This window comes from Dermacentor variabilis, chromosome 3, assembly GCF_050947875.1.
Source record: "Dermacentor variabilis isolate Ectoservices chromosome 3, ASM5094787v1, whole genome shotgun sequence".
NCBI lineage: Eukaryota > Metazoa > Arthropoda > Arachnida > Ixodida > Ixodidae > Dermacentor > Dermacentor variabilis.
The window spans coordinates 14,908,525-14,932,079 of record NC_134570.1 but is presented as its reverse complement, the minus strand read 5'-3'; the positions used below and the strand labels follow the sequence as shown (position 1 = coordinate 14,932,079).

General features: G+C 43.1%; 3 protein-coding genes across 8 annotated transcripts in view; 2 read left to right on the top strand and 1 right to left on the bottom strand.

Annotated features, from left to right (window-relative positions):
* Positions 1–19,571, top strand: part of LOC142575173 (uncharacterized protein C1orf50 homolog) — a 26,328-nt gene extending 6,757 nt beyond the window's left edge. The window contains exons 1-4 of one of the 2 annotated variants that reach the window (XM_075684256.1): positions 10,903–10,991; positions 13,261–13,379; positions 16,500–16,718; positions 17,943–19,571. In XM_075684256.1, coding sequence (XP_075540371.1) covers positions 10,979–10,991; positions 13,261–13,379; positions 16,500–16,718; positions 17,943–18,128 — 537 coding nt within the window. In that variant the 5' untranslated portion in view covers positions 10,903–10,978 and the 3' untranslated portion in view covers positions 18,129–19,571. Of the gene's footprint in view, positions 1–10,902; positions 10,992–13,260; positions 13,380–16,499; positions 16,719–17,942 lie in introns of those variants that run through there. The other variant, XM_075684257.1, reaches the window with a different exon arrangement.
* On the top strand, positions 10,990–12,089 carry LOC142575172 (uncharacterized). Its single transcript, XM_075684254.1, has one exon. The coding sequence runs from the start codon at positions 11,068–11,070 to the stop codon at positions 11,938–11,940; it is 873 nt and encodes a 290-aa protein (XP_075540369.1). The 5' UTR covers positions 10,990–11,067; the 3' UTR covers positions 11,941–12,089.
* The window catches only part of LOC142575170 (uncharacterized), a 161,196-nt gene continuing 156,607 nt past the window's right edge, over positions 18,967–23,555 (bottom strand). For all 5 annotated transcript variants that reach the window (XM_075684249.1, XM_075684250.1, XM_075684251.1 and 2 more), the window contains one exon: positions 18,967–23,555. In XM_075684249.1, the coding sequence (XP_075540364.1) occupies positions 23,389–23,555 (167 nt within the window). In that variant the 3' untranslated portion in view covers positions 18,967–23,388.

The following is a 23,555-nucleotide window of genomic DNA, read 5'->3' as shown; positions in this document are numbered from 1 at the left end:
CAGAGACGCTCCTACTATATTTTTACTCGAGAAACAACTGCATTCTTTGAGAATCAATGGTCCAGACTGCATTGTCCCCAGGTAGTTTTTGTGCAGAAGCTATTAGAGTCATTACAAGTATAAATCCGTGATGTGGCTTTTCAAAATTTACCTACTTTGACAGTAAGTGTTGAATTTGGCGATGTATTTCCCAATAACGCTAAGCTCCTACCTATTCGATACCTAAAAGGTTTATTAGATGACCACCTTGAAAACCTCCAAATAAATGCAGTAATAGCCACAGATGCTTCTGTCAGTGAGGAGAAGGCCGGAGTGGGCATTTTTTCGACATTATTAATTTGGTCTTTCTCTCTTCGACTACCCGACTTTACGCCAATATTTCAAGCAGAGTTATTGGCAATCATCCTAGCTCTACGGAAACTTCTCACATCCATTTCTTCAGCCATAATCTTAACCGACTCTTTGTCTGTTTGCTCCGCTTTATCTGTGCCTAATTCAAATATCATTCTTCGAGAATTTCATTCATTGGTTCCCCAACCCAACATTTACGCCTCATCGACCTGGTATGGGTGCCAGGGCACGTGGAGCTCACTTTAAACGAGTCAGCAGACGCACTATAGCAGCGGCATCTCTTAAAGGCCCGGTACTGAGGATCCTAAAACCTTCAGCATGCGTCACTTCTGCAAGATTTAAAAAATTTTGTATTCAAGAAGAACATGCGAAATCATATGTATTAGGTAACGCCGATTTTCAGCACCTTAGATTTCCTTGGCACAGCGGATGGTGTGCAACAAGAAAATTTGAAGTTTCATTTACGCGTATGCGTTGCCGAATACCACGGCTTAATTTCTATTCCCACAGGTCTGGTTTGGCACCTTCTAAATGTTTTTACTGTAATGAACCCGAAACTATGGATCATTTCATTATAAAGTGTCGTAGGTTCAATGTGCATAGAAAACGACTTCTAGAAGGTCCCTTCCGCCAACTTGGATTAGCCATTATGCTACCTATCATTCTGTCTCTGGGGCGTCGACACTAGGACACTGTAACAGGAACGTATGTGATGCCATATATAATTTTATAATGGAAACAAGGAGACTTCCATGCTAATTTTAATGTTTTATTTTCCACAATAAGAGACCAAAAATATTAACTTCTATATTTAATAAACTATAGCATGAAAATTATTATTAACGATTAGAATTCATTTAATATCTCATTGTCAGTTTTAAAAAAATCCTATTTAGGTATTTATTCTTTTTCAACCCACTGCCGCCCGATTCATGGCCAATCCCCCATAGTGGGTTGTGCTATAACTACAGGTTTACCAAACCAAACCAAACTTCTCGCTGTTATGCATTTTTTTACATTCTTGCCATTTTCGTGAGAGTCATAGGATGAACCAGACGTTCCCACGACCACCTGAACAAGGTCAGTCGTCTACTTCATCGCTCATTTTTGGACGACGTGCCTTTGGAAGCTTGGACCAGCTCGATTCCTGGGAGAGCTCAACGCCAGAAGCCATGTACTCTGACAGCGAGTACACTGTAGTCATGGGCCGCCGTATGAAGAAGATGCGCCGTATGTCGACTGAGGCGACTTCATCGCATCAGAGTGAGCAAGAATCCTTCATGGTTTCTTACGTGCCGCTCTCGACGTCACACAGCATGAGCTCCCTCAGCAGGCAGTTTCTAACTGAATATTTTGAAAGTGTGGCCCCTGGACAAATTAACGAGATCAGGATCAACGCTCGCAAGAACATCCTGACAATAGATATGAAAAATTCTGCAATACTTGAGAAGTTAAAGACCATTCCACAATTAAGCGCAATCCCCGCCCGCTCCTTTATTACTTACGGGAAGGAGACAACAACTGGAGTGATTTCCGACGTGGAGCTTGAAATCAAGCATGCGGACTTCCAGAGTCTTTTGAGGTCATCGGTGCACATTCTTGAGATTCACCGCTTGGGGCACTCCCGATGTATCAAGTTAACGTTTGCTTCTTCGACATTACCAGCGTCTGTCAAAGTGGGCTACGTTATACACCGAGTACGACCATTTGTTCCGAGGCCTATTCAGTGCCGGAAATGTCACAAGATAGGACACGTGAGCGCTGTTTGTAGAAGCAAAGCCACCTGCTCGCGTTGCGGCGGAGAGCATGATAACACCGACTGTGAGGTGTCCTCATTTAAATGTCCCAACTGCACTGGCTCTCACGAAGCGACTTCGAAGGAATGCCCGAAGATGAAACAGGAGGTTCGTATTCTTCAAAAAATGGCAAGAGACCAATCTTCACGTAAAGAGGCTGCTCAATCTGTTCGCCAAAGTGACCAACGCTCGCGACAGAAGCATCACAAAACCATTCCAGGAAAAGTACCTAGCGTGGCACAGGTACCACGACCACCTCTGCCTGTGCGTGCATCTAGGACGGTAACGGCATCTACTGATAATCCAAGGTCGACGAGAGCATGCGGACAACATTCACCTTCACCGGCTGATACAGACACGGAATGGCCTTTGCTGCCCTCTAGGCCCATGGCCATGCCAGCGGGCACTAGCAGCCCTCTGCACCATGAAGCCAAGAATTATAGGGCCAATGAAACTGGTGACACTACGGGCAAGCAAGGAGACGAACACAATGAGAAGGAGAGTGTACAAAAAATGCTGAAGCACCTAGTAGAATCAATGCGTGTGATTCTCGGTTGTCTCGAGACTCCGGCCGCTAAAAGTGCCCTACAAGTGCTCACTGTGCTAGAGCCGCTTATCGCAGCTCTTTATAGGCTATAAATATTTTGTTTGGCGCTTGTGCTGTTCACGCAGGGGAGGCCCACACCAGCTTCGTCCTAACGCCTCTATTTTTAAGTTTTCTTTTTTTTATTTTTTTTTTATTTACAAATACTGCTGTCTCAGTTTCTGAGACATAGCAGGAGTGAGTACAGAGTAACAAAAAAAAAAGAAATACAATTTCAAGTACTTTTAACAAAATTCACCAGAATACTAGAAAACATTACCAGAATGCATAATTACACAATTCTTTTTCAAAATCCTCAGTACCGAGTCTGCGCAGAGACCCATCAAGTTTATTCCATAAATCCACCGTCCGTGGAAAGAAGGAAAACTTAAAAGAATCAATATTCGACCTGAAGGGCACAATGTTCAGGGGATCAGATCGTCGAGTACAGCGTGCTGAAGCTGCAACAAAAGAAATCGGCGCCAGAACACTCAAGCCGGTGTGAACTATCTTATGAAGAAGGATAACGCGATCAGAATTACGCCGATGTTCGAGAGATTGCAGCGTTAAAACGTGTGCATGCGAAGTAGGCGAGAATTGCCGGTCATAGCGACAAAAAATGAACCTAATTGCTCTTTTTTGGACAGATTCTAACATAGCTATGTCGTGCTTGAGGTGAGGTGACCAAACAACCGATGCATATTCTAGTATGGGCCTGACCAAAGTTTTGTACGCAGTCAATTTGCATTCTCTTGTTGAGTTGCTTAACGTGCGCTGGAGATACCAAAGTTTTCGACGAGCCTTATTGCAGATCATTTCAACATGCTTGCGCCATTTTAAATTTGACGCTAGAGTTACACCGAGGTACTTAAACTCCGTAACATGTACTAGACCGACTCCGTCGTTAGTATAAGTAAAAGAAAGGGGTTGTTTCTTGTTTGAAAAGGTCATGGCCACAGTCTTCTTTAAGTTAATAGACATTTGCCAGGTTTCACTCCAGTTACAAAACAATGAAAAAACGTTATTTAGCGCAACCTGATCATGAGCATCAGAGATTGTGTTGTAGATTACGCAGTCGTCTGCATACATTCTAAGTTTAACTTGAGTATCGCCAATGATTTCTGCCACGTCATTTATGAAAATAATGAACAAAAGCGGCCCCAGCACCGAGCCTTGCGGCACCCCAGATGTAATCTGTACCTCAGACGACTTCGCGTGGTTATACGTAACAAACTGAGAGCGCGACCGTAAGTAATCAGCTATCCAATCAACCAGCTTGCTGTCACCAAAATATGTACGAAGTTTAACTAAAAGCTTAGCATGGCAAACTAAATCGAAGGCCTTAGAATAGTCAATAAATATGGCATCAAGCTGTCCTCGGCTGTTAAGGGAAGATGCAATGTCATGCGTAAATTCAAGCAACTGCGTAACAGTGGAATAGCCAGCACGAAAACCGTGCTGCGATTGGGAAAGAATATTGTTGGCATTTAGGTATTCCACAATGTGCTTGTGAATAATGTGCTCCAAGAGTTTCGAGCTGGTGGAAAGTAAAGATATTGGCCTATAATTCGGTATTATTTGTTTGTTTCCCGATTTTAATACGGGCACGACATTAGCCAATTTCCACAGCCGGGGCACTGTTGTAGAGTCTATTGATTTTTTAAATATTATAGTCAGATAGCTTGCACACCATTCCGAGTACCTCTTTAGGAACATATTTGGAATGCCGTCTGGGCCTGGGCTTTTCGTTACATCAAGTTTTAATATGAGGTTATGTACTCCAGAGGAGGTTACATCAGGATTTGGAAGAGAGGGCAGATTGCGGCACGCGGAAAATGGAGGATTGGTGCCATTATCGGTAGAAAAAACAGATTCGAAGAAGTTGTTGAAGGCGTTGGCTATAGTTTCAGATTGGGAGCAGGATTGGTCATTAACAATAAAGGAAGAAGGTAGAGACGATGCAGGACTAATCGATCTCCAGAACCTAGATGGGTTTTTTTTCATAAATGTAGCCAATGTATTATTAAAGTAAAAGCTCTTAGCCTCTTGCATTTTCGCTCTTAATTTAGACTTCAACGTGTTGAAGAAAGAAGCATTGTTCTTACACTCGGAACGGCTTCGCTTACGCAGCCGCTTAATGCGACGAGTGAGCTGAATTATCTCCCTATTATACCAAGGGTGTCTTTGGTTCCGTTTGATACATCTTTGGGGCACGTACTTTGACAGGCATTCATGTACAATGTCACAAAATTTAAGGAGCAACGTGTCTACATTGTGCAGTTCACTACAGTGTTGGAAGTCATCAAAAGTTGAGGCTAAAGTGTCAAGTACGGAAGTATCGTCAGCTGCAGAAAAGTTCAAAACGGTTGTGAATGCAGGTCTTAGTCGAGGGCACACTAAGTTCAAGGCAATTTCAACTGCTTTGTGGTCAGATAAGCCTTCGGTGACTTCACATTTAACTCCATGCGATAAGAGTTGTTGGTTTACAAATACAAGGTCTAATATTGAGTTTTCGCGCGTTACGAAATCCACAAGTTGAGTTAACCCAAATGAAATAACCAGGTCGATCAGGGAAGCACAAAGCGCCCTATCACGGCCAGTTGGGGTAAGTGTGCTCCAGTTAATGCATGGGAGATTGAAATCCCCTGCTAACAATAGTTTGCAACCACACAGCTTGTTACTAATAAGGTACTCATTGATAGCAGGAAAAATATCGTCGGAGTTCGGAGGGCGATAAATAACACCAACAACTATTACAATACCTCTGCTGTATACTTTGCACCAAATAGCCTCAATGCCAGGAAGTTGAGGTAATAAAGAAAATTTAAGGCTTGTTTTAATGAGAACTGCCACACCACCACCACGGCCAACTTCTGTCCTTCCGAAGTAGTGAATAACCGGGAGGCGAAATTTCGATATCAATAACAGATTCATGTAACCAAGTCTCTGTAAGACAGACAATTGATGGGCTGTGGCTTTCCACCAAACAATTGAGAGCTTCAACTTTGTTGAGTACACTCCTCGCATTTACATTGAGGACAGTTATATTCTGCTCGCAGCGTCAGTCAACACGAGCCGAAGCAGTATTAGCCGAAGCTCTATTCCTGCCAGTCGCTTTTGCAGAAGCCGATTTCACGGGAGCCGAAGGCACAGAGGCTGACACCGTTGAAGGCGAGCGCGCTGAAGCCTGAACAATGACATTCTTATCAGTGTCCCACATGTAACGAACACCATCAATCGTGAGTGTGTCATGTTTAAGTCTATATTTACCAGCATTCTTGCGCATATCTTGCGAATTCTGCCACAGCGCTCTACGTGCCATCCGTACACGTGCAGAGTAGTCCTCGTTTATGTATATATTAGTCCCCTTAAGTTTCCGGGCGTTGTTCAATATAGCAACCTTTGTTCTGAAATCCAGTAATTTAATGATTACTGGCCGAGGTTTATCCTTTCTTTCAACTCCAAGCCTGTGGCAACGCTCTATGTCGTCACATTTTACACCGAGTTTAACTGATACAAGTTCCAATACAGATTTAAGCAGATCATCAGCCGACTCGGAAGGCTTCTCACGCAAGCCATGAATAACCAAATTGTTTTTTCGGAGTCGATTTTCTAAGTCATCGTTCTGACGATCTAGCTTGTCTACTAGTTTTTGAAGCGCACCGACGGTGTGCTCCAGTTCGCTTACACGTGGTGCAATGTTTGACATAGTCGCCGCCATTTGCTCAACATTTTTTAGACGACTATCAAAGGATGCAACCGTTTCAGATAGGCTAGCTATATCTTGGCTAATGCGGGCCTGCCCATCCAGCAGTTGCGACAGCATTTCGTCCACATTTGGTCCAGGATTGGTCTCAACGTCACCGCAAAGTAACAGCAATGACATTTTTAGGCAATGCACCAATTCTTTCAAAACGGCAGTACAATTCAGAGGGTCCGGCAGCAGCAGCAAACAACGATTATCACTTCTGTAACATTTACAATTGTATGTTACCTGCAAGATGAAACAGACGTGCTTGAAACGGGCGTTCGCCATGCCGCCACCGGACCCACTGAAGTAGTGATCCCACGGAGCTGCTCTTATAGCCTTGGGCATCCATGCTGCCAGCGCCACCTTTGTACCATGACGTGTGCGGTTGAGATAGTTGTTCATAGGCACGCTGATGGACGGAAAATCCATCTCCGGAACAGCAGCGCATCCCTGCGCAGGCGCAGATGGAACACCACTGTCGGTTTGGGCGCTGCTCGATCGCGGTAGGAGCCTGTGCGGCGTGTCGTTTGCAGGATCTCGTAGCAGAACATCGGGACTACTGGTGATAGCGGCAATCTGCAAGATGAAACAGACGTGCTTGAAACGGGCGTTCGCCATGCCGCCACCGGACCCACTGAAGTAGTGATCCCACGGAGCTGCTCTTATAGCCTTGGGCATCCATGCTGCCAGCGCCACCTTTGTACCATGACGTGTGCGGTTGAGATAGTTGTTCATAGGCACGCTGATGGACGGAAAATCCATCTCCGGAACAGCAGCGCATCCCTGCGCAGGCGCAGATGGAACACCACTGTCGGTTTGGGCGCTGCTCGATCGCGGTAGGAGCCTGTGCGGCGTGTCGTTTGCAGGATCTCGTAGCAGAACATCGGGACTACTGGTGATAGCGGCAATCTGCAAGATGAAACAGACGTGCTTGAAACGGGCGTTCGCCATGCCGCCACCGGACCCAAACTCAAATTGGTGACTACAGACTTGATGCGAAACCTGATTGTGGCTTCATGGATGACATTTGTGAATGTTTATCATCAGAGTGTTGAACTTGCTTTCACCTTTGCGCATCCCTCTTGCTATGTCGTCATGATCCCTCATCACATCTTTATGTCCCCGTTCCTCCTCCCCGTGTGCAGTGTAGCAGGCTAGAGCACATTAGCTCAGGCCGACCTCTCTGCCTTCTTTCAATTAAATTATCTCTCTCTCTCTCTCTCTCTCTCTCTCTCTCTTTGTATGAAACTCTATGCCTGGGCCTGCTTGGCCTTCTCCGCCCAGTCCAGCAGTTCAAGCTGTCGGTCGACGTCCCCAGAACTGAGCCCGGCTGTCCAGTCAGTCTCGCTGCAGACGGGGGGATGAGAAAACGGGAGCGAGGTGCATTCCCACAATGCCAAGCAACTCGATAAATCAACGCAAGCGGTCGCGTTTAGGCGACTCCAGACAAACACATCATCATCATCATCATCATCATCATCATAATCCTGGTTACGCCCATAGAGTTTCATACAATAATTATTATTGTAGGAAACTCTATGGTTACGTCCACTGCAGGGCAAAGGCCTCTCCCATACCTCTCCAACTACCCCTGTCATGTGCTAATCGTGGCCATGTTGTCCCTGCAAACTTCTTAATCACACATACCCACACCCAAAGTACATTAACAGAATCACAGGGTGCAAGGAAAGCGACCTATGTAGGCTCTGTTCACAAACAAGGACACTCACACACATAATGGCACTGTATTCAAATTCACATTTCATATGATGACATTTTCTGGACTTAAAAGCGAATCTTAAAGGCCATGCTTTCGCTAGTTAAATGCGGCGGAAGCTCGTATCATGGCGGAAGAAAAATATAGGAGAGAGCATTACTTCAGTCAGCCAGCCTTGGCAAGCATAGAGTTTCATACAATAATTACTTTATTGTAAGAAACTCTATGTTGGCAAGCGAACGCTCCGTGAAGCCAGAATAGTGGCCCAACACGTGACCTTTTGCGTCGAGATCACGATGCAACAATCGAGGTTTGCTGAGACGTTTGGTTCCCAGTTCGAAACTGCGTCATAGATGTTCTGTTACTGCCTGCCCCACTATGGTGGGTTGGCGAGCTCTGAACTCTGTAGTTCCAGTAGTTTTATGCCAGTAGTTTTTATTCGGTGTGCGCTTGTACGGCTGCCCTGCCGTGTCTCTGCCTGCAGAGCGGGAACACTAAAACCAACCATACACTTTGACACGCGATCACATGTTGGGCCACCACTGGCCCAGCAGATTTCGGCTTCAATATGCTCCCTCCTCTATCTTCCTTCCTTCATGTTTTGTATACATCTAAAGAGAAAAGCCGAATCGACATCGACATAAAGCTGAAGCCTTGATAACAGAGGGATGACAAGTAAGGAATGGGACAGAATTGAACACAAGGTCCCCGTGCGAACAGCGACAAGACCTGATGGTATACCCATGAAATTGATAAGCCTATTAGGCCAGAAAAGTAAATTAAAATTATGACAACTTATACAACAAATAGTTGTAGGCGGAGATGTTCCACAGGACTGGAAATCAAGCAGAATTATATTAGTTTACAAAGGTAAGGGAAGCAAGGACAACATTAAATCCTACAGGCCAATAACTGTCACATCAGTCATAAGAGTAGCAATGCAGATGGTAAAAATGAGAATGGAGGAATGGGCAGAACGTGAAGAGATCTTGGGAGATCTGCAGAAAGGATTTCGAAGGACCAGAAGGCTAGATGATAATTTATTTATTATAACACAGTGCATAGAGATAGCGGCAGCCAGTCAGAAACCGCTATGGATAGCTTTTTTAGACATTAGAGGAGCCTATGATAATGTAAATCGAGAAAGTTATGGAGACAGTTGAAGGAATATGGTCTAGATAGAAAGGTGGTTGGATTCCTACAAGTTTATACAGATAATGCATGAGGTAGACATAACATGGGAGGGGGAAACTACAAAGCCAGCTAAAATAAGAAGTGGTCTCAGGCAGGGCTGTCCATTGTCGCCCCTGCTTTTTATGACTAACATGAGCCAAATGGAAAAGAGGCTAGAACAGAGCACAATAGGAACCGACATAAGCTATATGCTGGAAGGGCAGAAGGTAGCTCAAGTACTAGCCGGACTGATGTATGCAGATGATATTGTACTGCTTGCTGACACCCGAGTAGGGCTGGAACTAATGAGGATATGTGGAGAGGAGGGAGAAAAATTGGGACTACAATTCAGTAGAGAGAATTCAGTCTGGGATAAAGGGGGGAACCATAGGAAATACAAGGCACTAAGATTGATCATGTTGAAAAATACAAGTATTTGGGCATATATGGCTAAACGAGGACAAAAAGTACTTGGAAGTACATGAAAAAATTATGATTTAAAAAGTGAAAAGGAACTCAGCTGTAATGAAACACAAGGCACTGTGGAACTATAATAGGTACGAGATGTTTAGAGGGATATGGAAAGGGGTTATGGTACCTCCATGGCCTCACATTCGGCAATTCAGTACTGTGCATGAAATCGGAAGTTCAGGCATGCATGGAAACAAGACAGAGAAGTGTAGGCAGGTTGGCCTTAGGAGCGCACGGGAACACCCCTAATGAGGGAGTGCAGGGGGACATGGGATGGACGTCATTCGAAGGTAGAGAGGCAATAAGCAAGCTAAAATATGAACAGAGACTCCCAGCACTGGGGGAAGAAAAGGTGGGCGGGAAAAGTGTACAAATATATATACATGAAAAGTTTGAACACAAAGTGGACACTAAGAACTAGGAAGCTGAGGAGTAGATACCTACAGCCGAGGGACGGGGTCCAACGTGGTTCTAGTGTGGGAAAGGAGGTGAAGGAGACGGAAAAAAACAATGTGGGAAGAAATAATGCTCGGAAAGCCAGCGCTATCTATGTATAGGACACATAAACAGGAGATAAAGAGAGAGCTCTTATTTGATAACTCGCGGGGCAGCTCACTGTTATTCGAAGCAAGGACGGGGGTTTTGAGAATAAAAACATACAGGACTAAATTTGAAAACGTAGACCTTTTGTGCACAGCTTGCGGAGCCGAAATTGAGACCACAGAGCATATAATGCTGAGATGCACAGACCTTCGCCCGACTCTGGCTGAGGGAACAGCGACAGATATGGAAGGAGCATTAGGTTTTCCCGGGGAACGAGGGCAAATAGACGAGAAAAGAGTAGCAGTAACGAAGGGGAGGCTAGAGGATTGGTGGAGGAAGTCAAGGGAGAGATAATACCATAAATCGGGGAGCTAATGTTTTCTATACTATTTAAGATATTTATTTTGGGGGGAGGAGGGGAGTGAAAACTAGTTTAAGAAGAAGGGGATATAAAGAAAAGAAAATGGAGGGGGAGCAAAAGGCTAGGTGGCGCCAGCCGCTGCCCGTTACAAAGGGTGTAGCCGCCATCCACCCATCCATCCATGCCACAACCATAGCCTCCCCTATTCCACAGCCAAAGCTCACACGCAAATATGGATGTTACAGGTTCGGTACAATTCTATTTGTTTCGTGTTGTCGACGTTAAGTAATCGCTGAGTTTTGTGCGTCGTTATAAGTAAGCATGACAAGTCACATAAGCGACGTAAAGCCGCTTCCTCATCACGCAAGAAGAGATGTTTGTGGCTCGAGGCCTGCCTACCGCCAAGGCAGAAAAGCCACTGCCGTGAAAGTGTTCACGATCAACCAGGAGTCGTGTTATCTGCTGATAAGCAACGTCAACGCCGTTGGTGCCTGCGAGGATCTGAAAGATGCTTGCCTGGAGTATGGCGACATTGATGATTTTCATGCTGTTGATGGCTACGACACTGAAGAATTTACCGAGACATACCTGGTGAAGTTCGCCCGTGTACAGTCGGCAAGGATAGCCAAGAAGAGACTCGACGAGAGATCTTTCTTCGGCGCTGTGTTGCACGTTTGTTATGCACCCGAGTTCGAGACGCTTGACGAGACGCGCCATAAGATAATCGACCGTTGCAAGTACGTCGCATTCAAGACTGGGCAGCATTTCAGGCCGGCTACATCACGCGGTCGTAAAAGACCTAGTGAAGCCAAAGGTAGCATTTTTCTGCCCGAGAAGCGCACCCCGAACGTTCCTGTGCCTCCACCGATTTCTCACATTTGGGCCGGTGGGGAGTACTCGTGGACACCTCGGGCCGCGCAGCTGAACAGCAGTGGCCTGCCCGTTTCGTTATCGCCTTCATGCGTGAATCCGCTGTACAACGACCAGCCACTGAACTTCAGTGACGTCCCGCGCCAGAGTGCTGCCAGTAGCGAAGACCGGGTGTCTTTCGTACGCGAGGATAAGTCGAGCAAATCAAGTTCTGCTCAGCTCGTTACAGACGCTTACGAGAGGACCATCTCATTGATTCGAGACAAGGTTAAAGGAGTGGCGGTTCCAAACACGGATGTACTCTTGAGGAAGCGAAAGCCTTGACTGTACCCCACAGACGTATGCTTGGTGTCAGAATTTGCTTGGTGTCTGCAGTAGAAAAAAGAACTGATAGTGCACTTCATGTCAGGGTGCCAAGCTGAAATCCAACCTTGTGAAGTTGCCTTCTGATATAAATCTTGTTTTCAAAATCCGCTTGTTTATTTTCTCATAACTATTCAGTCGAGTGGCGTAGTCTAGTTGAACTGCACATTTTCAACTTATCAACATCGCAGTTTTTAATTACAGCTAATGATAATAGATTGATGGATGTTTATGCACAATGTTTATTGCCTACAATTCCTAGTCATAGTTTGGTCTATATAATACTACAGTAGGATACAACTTAAAAAACAGCAGTTGGCAACCAAGGCACTCAAGCCATGCGGCATTGTTATTCTGCTAGCCAATCGCAGAACCAAAGTTGTCCTCATGCGACATTTTCAAAATGGCATCGGACTTGATACCTCCGGAGCGTCTGCTGTTCTTGAAGTCTTTTCATCGGTGGAAGCGATGAGGTGTGCCACAGACGTGTACAAAGTGTATGGAGTATGAGCATTGCACTCTTCAAAAGTCCTCGGGACAGTTCATTTCATTGCCGAGTCCGTTTTACTCGTGAAACTTCACTGCCGACTGAAGTGAAACTTCACAGCAAATAGTTGCATCGAAGCAAGCGTTTTATTTCATTTCAATGAATAATTAGGCTTTCGCCATTGCACTATAATAGACGAGTCAAAACATATAAAATTATGCGCTTATAACTTTATTTTTGTGGTTACCGCCTTATTTAGGTAACAGGAAAGTACAAACTACTTGCAGCCTCGCGGAGGAACAGTGGCTGGCGGTTATGGGGTGTGGGCGGGGCTTCACTGCAGACTAAAGTTGTATCCAACCATAGAGACTAATACGAAGGCATACTTGCAGTGTCTATCGCAGCAACTGTATTGCCTGCTATAGCTCTTCCATCGTGCAGCACTCCACATGCAGTACATCTGAGGCCAAAAAAAAAAAATGTGATGTTGGATACAGTCTTGCACTTAGAAGCTGTTGCTTATATTTTTCTCACCTAGTTGGGCAAGAAATTATGTTTAGGCATGTGCAGTCTTGGTGGTGCAATCGGTGTAATAGCATACACGCTGTTATTGCAAAACTTTGTGTAGGTGCACCAGCATAACCATACCAAAGGTAATAGCATACATATATGATAAGTAGAAAGAAAAACAAAAGTTAATAAATCACAGTAGTGTTATGCATAAATATGTGAAGTTAAATCAGTGCAGATTGTGATCGTCATGAATCTTGACTAATTGCCAATGGTTTTTCTAGGAACACCAATGGAATGCAGTGTAGATACATTGGAACAGCAGGTTTGTCAACTTCCTGGCATGCCTCCCAAGAAGATGCCTCGTACCGATCTCATTGAATTGGCTCGGCAAATTGAAACAGTAAGTTGTAACAAACAGTAAGCAATAGTCGGAGGTAAAACAGATGCTGACCAAAAATCTTAAAAGAAAAGGGAACTTGTGAACAAGGGCCCCGTATGGAAGCCAAAATGTCTTAGTTTTCTTTTAATGTTCTTGCGCGGCATCTGTTAAACCCTTGACTATGAGCAATCCCGACCAGACAAGTTTACGTCAAACTCTTGATTTCAAACAGTAAGCAAATGGGAACTAATTGTAACATGCAGTTATGCATGCAGTGTTTTGTCATGGTAAAGAATAATGAGTGTGAAATAAAGAGTGGGACAGCTGTAGAAGCAAGTAAACATGACAAGTGTTTGTACTATTTACTTATTTCTACCATAGTTCTCATTAATCTAATAAGTACAATATGAGTAAAGTTGCCCGGCAACAAATAATCTTTGATCAACCCTAAAGTGGCAAAACAGACCAAACAATGAAGGCATATAACAAATAATGCAGGTCGACTACAGAAATTGGGCTATATAAAGCTGTGCACTCCAGTAACTGGCCAGAGGATTCTATTATGGACTGAAGTCTATGTAAATGCACATTTACCCATGTCAAATTGTGCATTTTGCACATAACTAAGCCATTTAAATACACTGCTATCTTTTAGTTTTTCACCTTGAAGGAAGTTGTGTAGGCATTGCATGGTTGTGGCTATTGTATAGCTTTGCAGCAAGTAGACTGACCTGTGCATTACGTTCTTTCAAGCTTAGTATTTATATTTTTATCCTTTGCGTTTCACTTAATGGCAGGGGACATAGCTAACATTCCTTTCAGCTTTCTTGAACATAATTGAATCTTCTAATCTGTTATAAATATTCAACTTGGTAGTCTGCATAACGAAGTAACCTTTAGTGAACTTAATGCTACTTCAGATGTGCACTGATTTAGTAATTTCTTTTATCATGCACTATCATTAATTTTCCTTTGAGTACACATAATGCAGCACTTACGTTGCGTAAACTCGATCGCAAGTCACAAATTTGCAGAGGCCGTACTGGTAAAGTATGGGGTTGTGCACTATTTTGTACCTTGTTTAGTGCAGTGACTGTGTTATATGTACGGCCCATTTATAGCATCAATAGCTGCACATATAAAGTTTGCTTATGCATATGGTATTGTTTTGAAATCAAGAAAGCCAAGAGTGCATAAACGTGCCTTGCAATTACCCTTTGAAAAGTTTCAAGCTGTCTCTCACGCAGTGTGCACCATTTCCCAAAATGCAGCAGCCAGCACATCACTAAAATTGAAATTAGTGTATAGCCGGTGCATTAATCTTGCTTTTGTATGATGCTTTCTGTCACATGCAATATATGATGTGTAACAACATACTGGCTGCTAGATCTTGAAGTAATGCATTGTGGGAAAGCCAGCTTGACGTTTTTCAAAGGTGTCTCTTCTTGGCTCATCATAGAGAAATGCAAATGTAGCCAAAGATTGTTTGCACAGATGATGGTAACACAGGGGGATGAGAAGCTGCACATTAACGTGGTCTGCTCATCTCTTGCTTAGCCCTAGCAACTTTGCAGAGGTTGTGAATTGTCGACCAACAGGGCACCTGTGTCTTGACAAGCAAGTTGCCTATTGAAAGTGGTGCACACAGATAAACATTATTCAATGATGGATCAGGTGTGCTGTAGTAGCCAAGTGTAAGTAATTTGCATGTATGGTTGCCAAGTGCAAACAGCACGCAGGGTATAGCAGCAGCAGTCGCAGACTAAAGACAAAACTAGCGTGCACCAGCAATTAGTTGGTGCATGTTTTAATGAAGACTTTCAGAACATCCCAGACACTTCCAATGTGTCTTGATGCAGTCCCAATAATGCACTACGCATAATGTCAGTTTACTCGCCGGTGATACTTCCGTAATTTTTTATTCTTTTATTTTATTTATAAATACTGCGATCTTAAACAAGATCTTAGCAGCGTGGTACACGAACAAGTTCACAAAACAAAATAAATACAAAAATGGGGAATTGCACTAAAAAAATTCTTCACACAAGCGCTTCACACAAGCGCAAAAAACACAGGCACAAAAACAAGCGCTTCAGCGTTACTTCAGCTATCTTTCCCAATCATACAGTCAAATAGTACTATCACTAACAATCTCAGCAAGTGCAAAAAGAAGGTTAAAGATATGTTTCGAAAAGTGATAATGAGTCCTGTGTTAGTTTTATCGGCCAGCTTATTCCAATCTACTATAGTTCTCGGAAAAAAGGAATACTTGAAGCAGTTCACACGTGTTGTAAATGGAGTTACAGCTAGTGAGTGTCGCTGTCTGGTAGCGTAACCTGTTGCATAGGTGATAATGTGAGACGTGTCGATGTTGTAGTGACCATTTACTAGCTGGAAAAAAAATTTCAGACGACATGCACGATTTCTGTCACTTATAGAAGGCAAGCCGCTCTGAGATAAAAGGTTAGTAATAAAAATATGCCCATATGTATTGTAGATGCATCGAACTGCTTTTTTCTGTAAGGTTTTTAGCTTTCCAATATCGCTTTTAGTGAATGGGTCCCATATAACTATAGCATATTCTAAAACAGGGCAGACTAGTGTTTTGTATGCCAATAAATGTACTGTTGGTGTGGAGGATTTTAATACGCGTCTTAGAAAAAACAACTTGTGGCGACAATTTGCTATTACTGTGTCAAGGTGCTTTGACCAGGAAAGATCCTTTGTTATGTACAAGCCAAGGTACTTATATTGCGCTACCTCTGACAAAAAAGCGTTTTCTGTGCCATAGCGATGTACCAGTGGCTTCTTTTTTAATGTTATCCACATATATACTGTCTTTTCAAAATAAATGCAATAATGCAATTCGAAGTAATGCTTTGCAAGTTGCATCTGATATAGAAATTTGCTCTTGCAAGGCGACGCTATCAGTGGCACATATAAGCAGGTTACAATGTTAAGTACCCAGCCTATAGCACTTACAAAGGCATGAAGGTGTAGCATTGTACTATGCTATGTAAAAGTATGGATTTAATGTGCTTTGAAGAACTCTGACTTAAATAGATCATATGACATTTTACAATCTCTTAAAGCTTGTGAATAGTTGAATTATTATAATCCCCATTGCTGTTTGTCTGGCAGGCAGATGACTTCATCAAGGCCAATGTCTCCAACAAGCTCACTGTGATAGCTGAGCAAGTACAGTTTCTCCAAAAGCAGGCACAGCACATTCTTGAGGAGGCTCAGATCAATACAAGGCTTCACCATGCCGCGTGCAACTTCAAGAAAGTGCCCGGGTCAATCTACTACCTCTACAAGAGACCAAATGGTCAAGAGTACTTCAGCATGATTAAGCCAGAGGTGAGACCTTTGAGAAGAGTGTGAAGTGTCTTGACCCACAAATATCTCAAGGAAAATTACAGAAGTGCCACTGGGAGACATCTAAATTCTTTAATCTTCATCTTGCATCTTACCTATTTAAACCTGCAAGGAAGCAGCTACTGCAATTTCATAAACCTATTTGTCTGATGCTTTTAAGGCAACTAATGATTCAATGAGAGGCTTCGCATATGATTCTTAGCTGTGTTGGCTGCATCCTGGCGGTGACAAGATGCAGAAATGTCAGAACTGAACTAGTGTCTCTCATAGCCTCTGTTTTGCTCAGATGTTATACTGCATCAGTTATTCGGTCAAATCTGGTCAAAGTAATATAAGTAGAGCAATAGCACAGCACACTAATGTTTGCCACCATTATTTATTCGTGCAAGTGTGCAATGTCATCGGTGGTAATAAAAAGCTCGGCAGCGTGTTGACACTCCTGCAACACATGGAGGCAAATGCCTGCTGCACACGTGAAACGGCACGTACGTGCAGGGCACATACTTGCAGATATAATGAATCACAACTTTCACTTCTCTGAACAGAAATATACCTCCCGTGATAATGGTTCCAGCAGTAATGGTAATTGTTTTGTAATCAATTCCTCAGGAAGTTAGGCACATGCAATATTGCATAATGAACTTGTTTAAAGTAAGCACACATTAAAATATTTTAGGTGACATACTTCTCTTAGGATTAATCAGACCTGTCAGTTGTAGAAAATTGCAATATGAAAAAAAAAAAGAAAGGTCACTTGATATTACATAAAGGGAACTTATTATGAAGGCACTGCTCCACTACAGCTTGTTGTCATGTCAATGGATGCACACAAAGCCATGTTTATGCTTTTTATATAAAATAAAATGCACACAATCATTGGGGAATATTGTGAACCAGCTTTGTCGTTTATCAGCTGCAATGTATATTCAAAAGCAGTTGGCTTGTTTCGGTGCTTTTTCATAACAAATGAAGGCAAAAGTTTCTTTCATTGTTCCAAATGTGAAACACTTTGGCTACACTTTCTTTGTTATTCTGGCAAAGCATAAAATTTGAATGATCCAAAGACTCTGTTTGTATCAAGCAGTCTGCATTTAAAACAACATGCCAGTTGACCAATTAAGATTTGTTTTAATCATCTGTAATTGCAGATTTTCACTACTCGAATTGAAACAAATCGGCTTTGTTTATTTTGTCTGTTTATGCCAGGAATGGGGTCCCCGATGTCCACATGAGTTCCTGGGGGGATACAGATTGGAGTCCGACCTCACTTGGACACCTACAGAAGCCATAGAGAAGAAAAACCGGCAACTGGAGGCCATCGGCCGCATCACCCAGTTCTCGTGCTGGAAGCAGGAGCCCATGGCCATAGCAGATGCATTTGTGCAAAAGTAGCACAAGTCACAGCACCCTGGAAGCAGTTGTTATCCAGGCAATGATTCTGAGCATCATCTGCAGTCAAGACTTGACGCGAAACTTTCATTTCACAAGAAAAAATTGTTTCATTGGACCAGGTGCATGGGAAAGTACGCTCGAAACTTTGTAAAACAGAATGGCTTTGGAACTGCTGGCTGTGGTCATTCTTTACAAATGAGGTGCAACATAGGCCCCTGAATGACAAATCAGCAATACCACATTATACTTTGACCTGCAATCATTTGACAATTGTAGTTCAACCAAGAAGAAAATGTTGCAGATGGCTTTAAGCAAGCAGTTTACAGACCACATGAGCTGCTCAGAAAACATCATCATAGGTAGAGAATGCATTGTTAGCACTAACAAATGCAGTTTCCATTTGTGTGTGACCATTGCAATGCATCTCTCAATTTCAGCCTTTGTGCCAGGCCGTAAGGAAATTTTCTTCCTGCCGTCCACTGGGAAAGCTTTCACTCCTAATACAGCAATGGTAAATAACCGTGCACCATCCTTCACCAACTTAAAACCCTGTCTGCCCCTGGTGCCATTATAGACGAGTGGACATTAATCATATGATATGGGCCTGCCCGGCCGACCCCCCGCTGCGAGAGTTCGAAATTTTAAATACGAAGGATTGGGAGGCTGCCCTGCTCAACTTGCACCCAGACCAACAGCATCGGGTTGTCTAGCGAGCTGAGGAGGTAGCCAGGGCCTGCGGGCTTCTGGCCGCTTAGTGACCTTTTGATTCTTGTTGCCAACAAAGTTTTACAAACATTACCTTGAAAATGAACTGGAACATGCCCTCATTTTTGCCTGCTGTGATATTGTAATATACTACTGTAGCAGCCTTTGTCATATAATTGTGCTCCTGATTGCACTAGTCTACAATACAAAATTTCAAGTAGCTCATGAGCTCAAGTTCACTACACCATCATAGTTTCCAACCACTTTCCCTGGAGTGTGTCGAGGCTGTATTTTGTGCATTAAATAATGAATTCGATGAAACTCATTGCCTGAACAAGGCTGCATAGATAAAGGAAAGCGAGTGCTTGAGCTTGTCGATAGCATTAGAAAAACAAAAGGAAAAAATACAAACTGGAGCTGACAATAAAGAGACGTTGCAGCTGTGGTGTTCATCTACGTCTGTGGTTTTTGCACTCTTAGTTTTAGCACATTCCCGAGATACCTTGTCACTGTCATGAGCTTAGTACGAAACGAACAGTGCACATTTTTTCTTGTTTCAGTTCAGAAATACAATTTATTTTCAGCAGTTTTCACATTGGGCCCTTTCTTCACAGCCCAGCACGTCTTCAGAAAAAAAAAGAAAGAAGGAAGAAAAAGGATCAAATGCTACACAAACTCAGCCATTCCAACAAGCTGTCACTGAAATTCAAGAACAAAATAAAGATCTTTCAAAAGACATTGTGACACTTCTCTTTATATAAAGAACACAAATAAAAAATGAGTTGTACGGCAGTAAAACAGGCTGCAAGTGTTTAACTTGACACCCTAAAATGTTTTAAGAGCATACTTTTTTGCCACGTTCATGGCAGAATATGTATATGTGTACATACGAAATCACATACTTTCGATGACTGTTAATACAGAAAAAAGTGAAGGAAACATAGGCAAGGGGTAGCCTGAAAGAGAAAATTATGCTCCACAACAATACGAGATAATATATGGCATCTCAATACTAGACAACTGCACAGCTGCGATCACCGAGTCTTGCTGTAGATTATGTTAATATGATTTTAATGAGGAGATTACAGAACTTTGTTTTTAAGAACTCTCTGAGGGCCTAGTTATAACAAAAATCTGTGTCTGTGTGCTACGTTCTTCAATGTATGTCCACAATGTAAACTGGAGCGATTACATTGTGACAAAGCCAAAAATTCCTGTTCTTAATATTTAATGAGGAAATTTCTGTCAATATCGTGAACGCCACTAAAACTTCTGAAAGGCTGCATTTCCCTTGGATTAAATTTCCATATGCGGCTGGTAATCAACATCCCTCTAGTGATCACGGTATGTGCATTCACTGCAAGCATTGGTTATGTTTCACTTAAAAGGATGTGCTGCACCAACACAGTGGACTTACTGCAGTCTGATTGTACTTTTTATCTTGTGCACATGACTCAACATGGTGGTGCACTAGCTATATTATTGGTATTACAATAAAGCATTCAGAGGACAGATGAAAGGTTTTCAGGAAAGAGGTATTAAAGTGTCCAAAATACTGGTACCAAGAAAGGTTGCACACAACGTGGGTGCAAGATGCAGCAAAAATGGCTGAAAACACTAGGGGCTTCCTTAGTATGATAGTAATAGGATTGAGTGTTATCCTGTACAGAAATACATGAAGTGCTCTATCTAGCAATTGAGATCAGTGCTACTGGAGTGGCAAGGCTGCTGCTGTCCTTTGGACTGAAAGGGACAATAAAAGCAAACACCAAGTCAGCATGGACTGTTTAAATACCATTCCAGAAAACTCACAACACTTTTTTGTGCCAAGAAAAGACTTACGTTACGAGAAAATTGCATCTGAAGGACCTGAATACCTTTTTCGAAATTCAAATCTCCCGCCACCTAACCAGGGAGTGGCAATTTTGCATATGCCATCACCACTATTTGCTGCCGTCAGTGAGTAAAACGACGCTCGACAGATGGTGGTACTGAGCTAAGACAGAGCGATGGATTCGCCACAGCATCTGCTTTTTGGTCAAGTGGCCATAGACCCTTCGGGCACCAGCGACATCACATGGAAGTTGAATTCTCTACTACTTGCAGTTTGTGCGAGTTTCACGAGCCAGCAAAACCAACACAGCACTATGCGATAAGAAAACTACTGAAACGCGAAAGCTAGGGCGGCGCCGAGTCGAGCGAAAACAAAACCTTTTGACCACCCGTGTTGTTGTCAAGGGCAATTTTAACGAGTTTTTTTTTCTAAAAATGAGATAGAACTGACAAGTAGCACTTTACTTTGTCTTATAACGCAATAAAATATGTTTTTTGTAAAGAGTGGTTCAGTACTAGTGACAGAATTTAACTGAGGAGTGCTTTTGTCATCGGGCAAGTACTTGAACGTCCCGGGGGAGTCTCTAATCATGTCCTGCATTTACTTCAATTCATCGATTATTAAGGCTCTGTTTGCGATAATATTGATGTCTTAGAGACCCTTGAACACTAATCTATCACTATAGCTTGACTTAATATTTGCCTTTAGTGTCCCTCCAAGGCTATGTGGCACTACACAACCTGCCCTGGCCAGCTTGCAGATTGCCAAAGGTATATTTGACTGGTTTACTTCACTCTGACATGATTGGCAGCAGTGCAGAGGCCTGTTGACATTGGATCCAGAGAAAGACTGCCCATGCCGAACATTCCGCTACCCACAGAGCAATTTGAGGCGCCACATCAGAATTTTGTCAGATCTCGGTTCAAACGTGTGAGCACCTCTCGAGTGCTCCGAGCTGGAGTGTGGCGTGCTAAATGAACCATGCAAATGTGTTCTGAGCACTTGATTTCAACCAGCCACATGTAAACTGCATAGCAGAAGCACTTGAAACCAACCAGTCAAATGTACCACAAGCTTGTTGGGAGTAATCCATTAGCACTATCAAATAAGTTCTTGTTTTATTTAAGGTATGTGTTTATACTGCAACAATAATTTACATCTTCAAGTGCACTCCCATCTTTTGTCATGCAATGCATGCTGCAGTTGTGTCATCTACACTGCATACATGTAATTGTTACCAGCAGGGGAGCACCAGTTATGGGTCACAAAGGAAGGAAGTGCACTCAAATTTTACAACAATCACTGTTGCATGACACATTCAAAAGACAACACTCTTTATAAAGTGTACATGCCCATTGTAAAAACATGCTACCACTGACCAAGACGCCTTTCTTTCCCACCTGCACGTCTTGTTGAAGATGCTGTTGCAAAGTACTACAGCATTTATAAAGTGTAATACAACTTGCCACTTGATGATCAGTGCATTTTGCTTTGCTTCTTAGGAGAACAGTACTCCTGCCACTCAGGTGCAAGAGCACCGACGTGCATCTTCCAATTCTCTACATGCTGGGACTATTTAACAGTTGCCAAAGGCATGTATATATCTATATATATATATATGTGTGTGTGTGTGTGTATATCTGTAGTTCTCTTTCTTCTTTTGTAACTGTGGGACTAGCAGCAAACTGTAGTTAACAAGCTCACTTTAAAAACATTGATGCTAAACGAGTACGCACCTGCTTGAGTTGGCCCTGGATTGATGAGTGGCACATTTATCTTGCCATGTCCCAAGAAGTGCTCGTCAAAAAAGCCCTCAAAGGACACTGAGGGAGCACCGTGCAACCAGCTCTGTTCAAACCTTCTGAACTGCTTACTCCCTCTCCAGGCACAACAGTAACAAACTGCCTCTGAACCTTGTCAAACATGCCATGATATTGCCTCTATTTGGATATGGTGGATTGAGAAGATATGCACATAAGACTACTGAAGAATGAGTTGTGCAGCTGCCATGAAGACTAATTACAGTGCTTGTACTGAGATTGAAAAAATGCTTGCGTTTGTTATTGTTTTGCATTATGTCAGTGCCTCCAGTGCCACTTGCTTTTTGCTTGCTAAAACTTAAGATTAACAAAATGAGAGAGAGAGAGAAAGAGAGCCCAATATGAAAGACAAAAAAGAATTTGAAGATAGATAAACTTCTATCACAGCACAGCTTTTGTTCGTTATCAAAAGGCACACCTGTCTTAAAAAAATTAATAACAAAAATAAAGCAACAAGAAGCTCCGAAGAGATTTTTCAACGTCTTTGCACTATGACATGTCTACAATCTGGATGTAGAATATTAAATATAGTATCAGAGGCCACAGGGAAAGAAATGAGACAATGAGAGTTTTCTGTGTGGTTCAATTTCTTGTACGGCTGCCTGAAGTCCTAACTTGCCAGTGGCTGTGTCAAAAGCTGCACAGTGGCAGGTAGTTTCCCTGCCTCTGTGAAGACTACCTAGAGTTTTTCTTTTGCTCAAGTGCAAAGATAACTAGAGCATGTCAATTGACAAGTCTGACAGTACCAATTTTACAAAAGCGCGCTCGCACAATACAGAAGTCAGCACTCCCAAACAAGATGACACAATCATCACTGCCTCCTTTTGAACAGCAGACCTGGCAGGAATTGCAGGACGGGCCGCTCATTTTCAAGTCAACTATTCTGCTGCAGGGAGAGCAACTACTGCGTCTTGCATGCATCCTTTGCTTTCTTCCCCTTCTTGCCCTTCTCGAAGGAGCTTGACCTCCGCTGGCCCTGGATCGGCATGTACGGAGGCACAGCACCTTCGCCATCGTCCAGGTCAACGTAGCAGGCATTAGCCAATGCTGGACTGGACGTTGATCCAC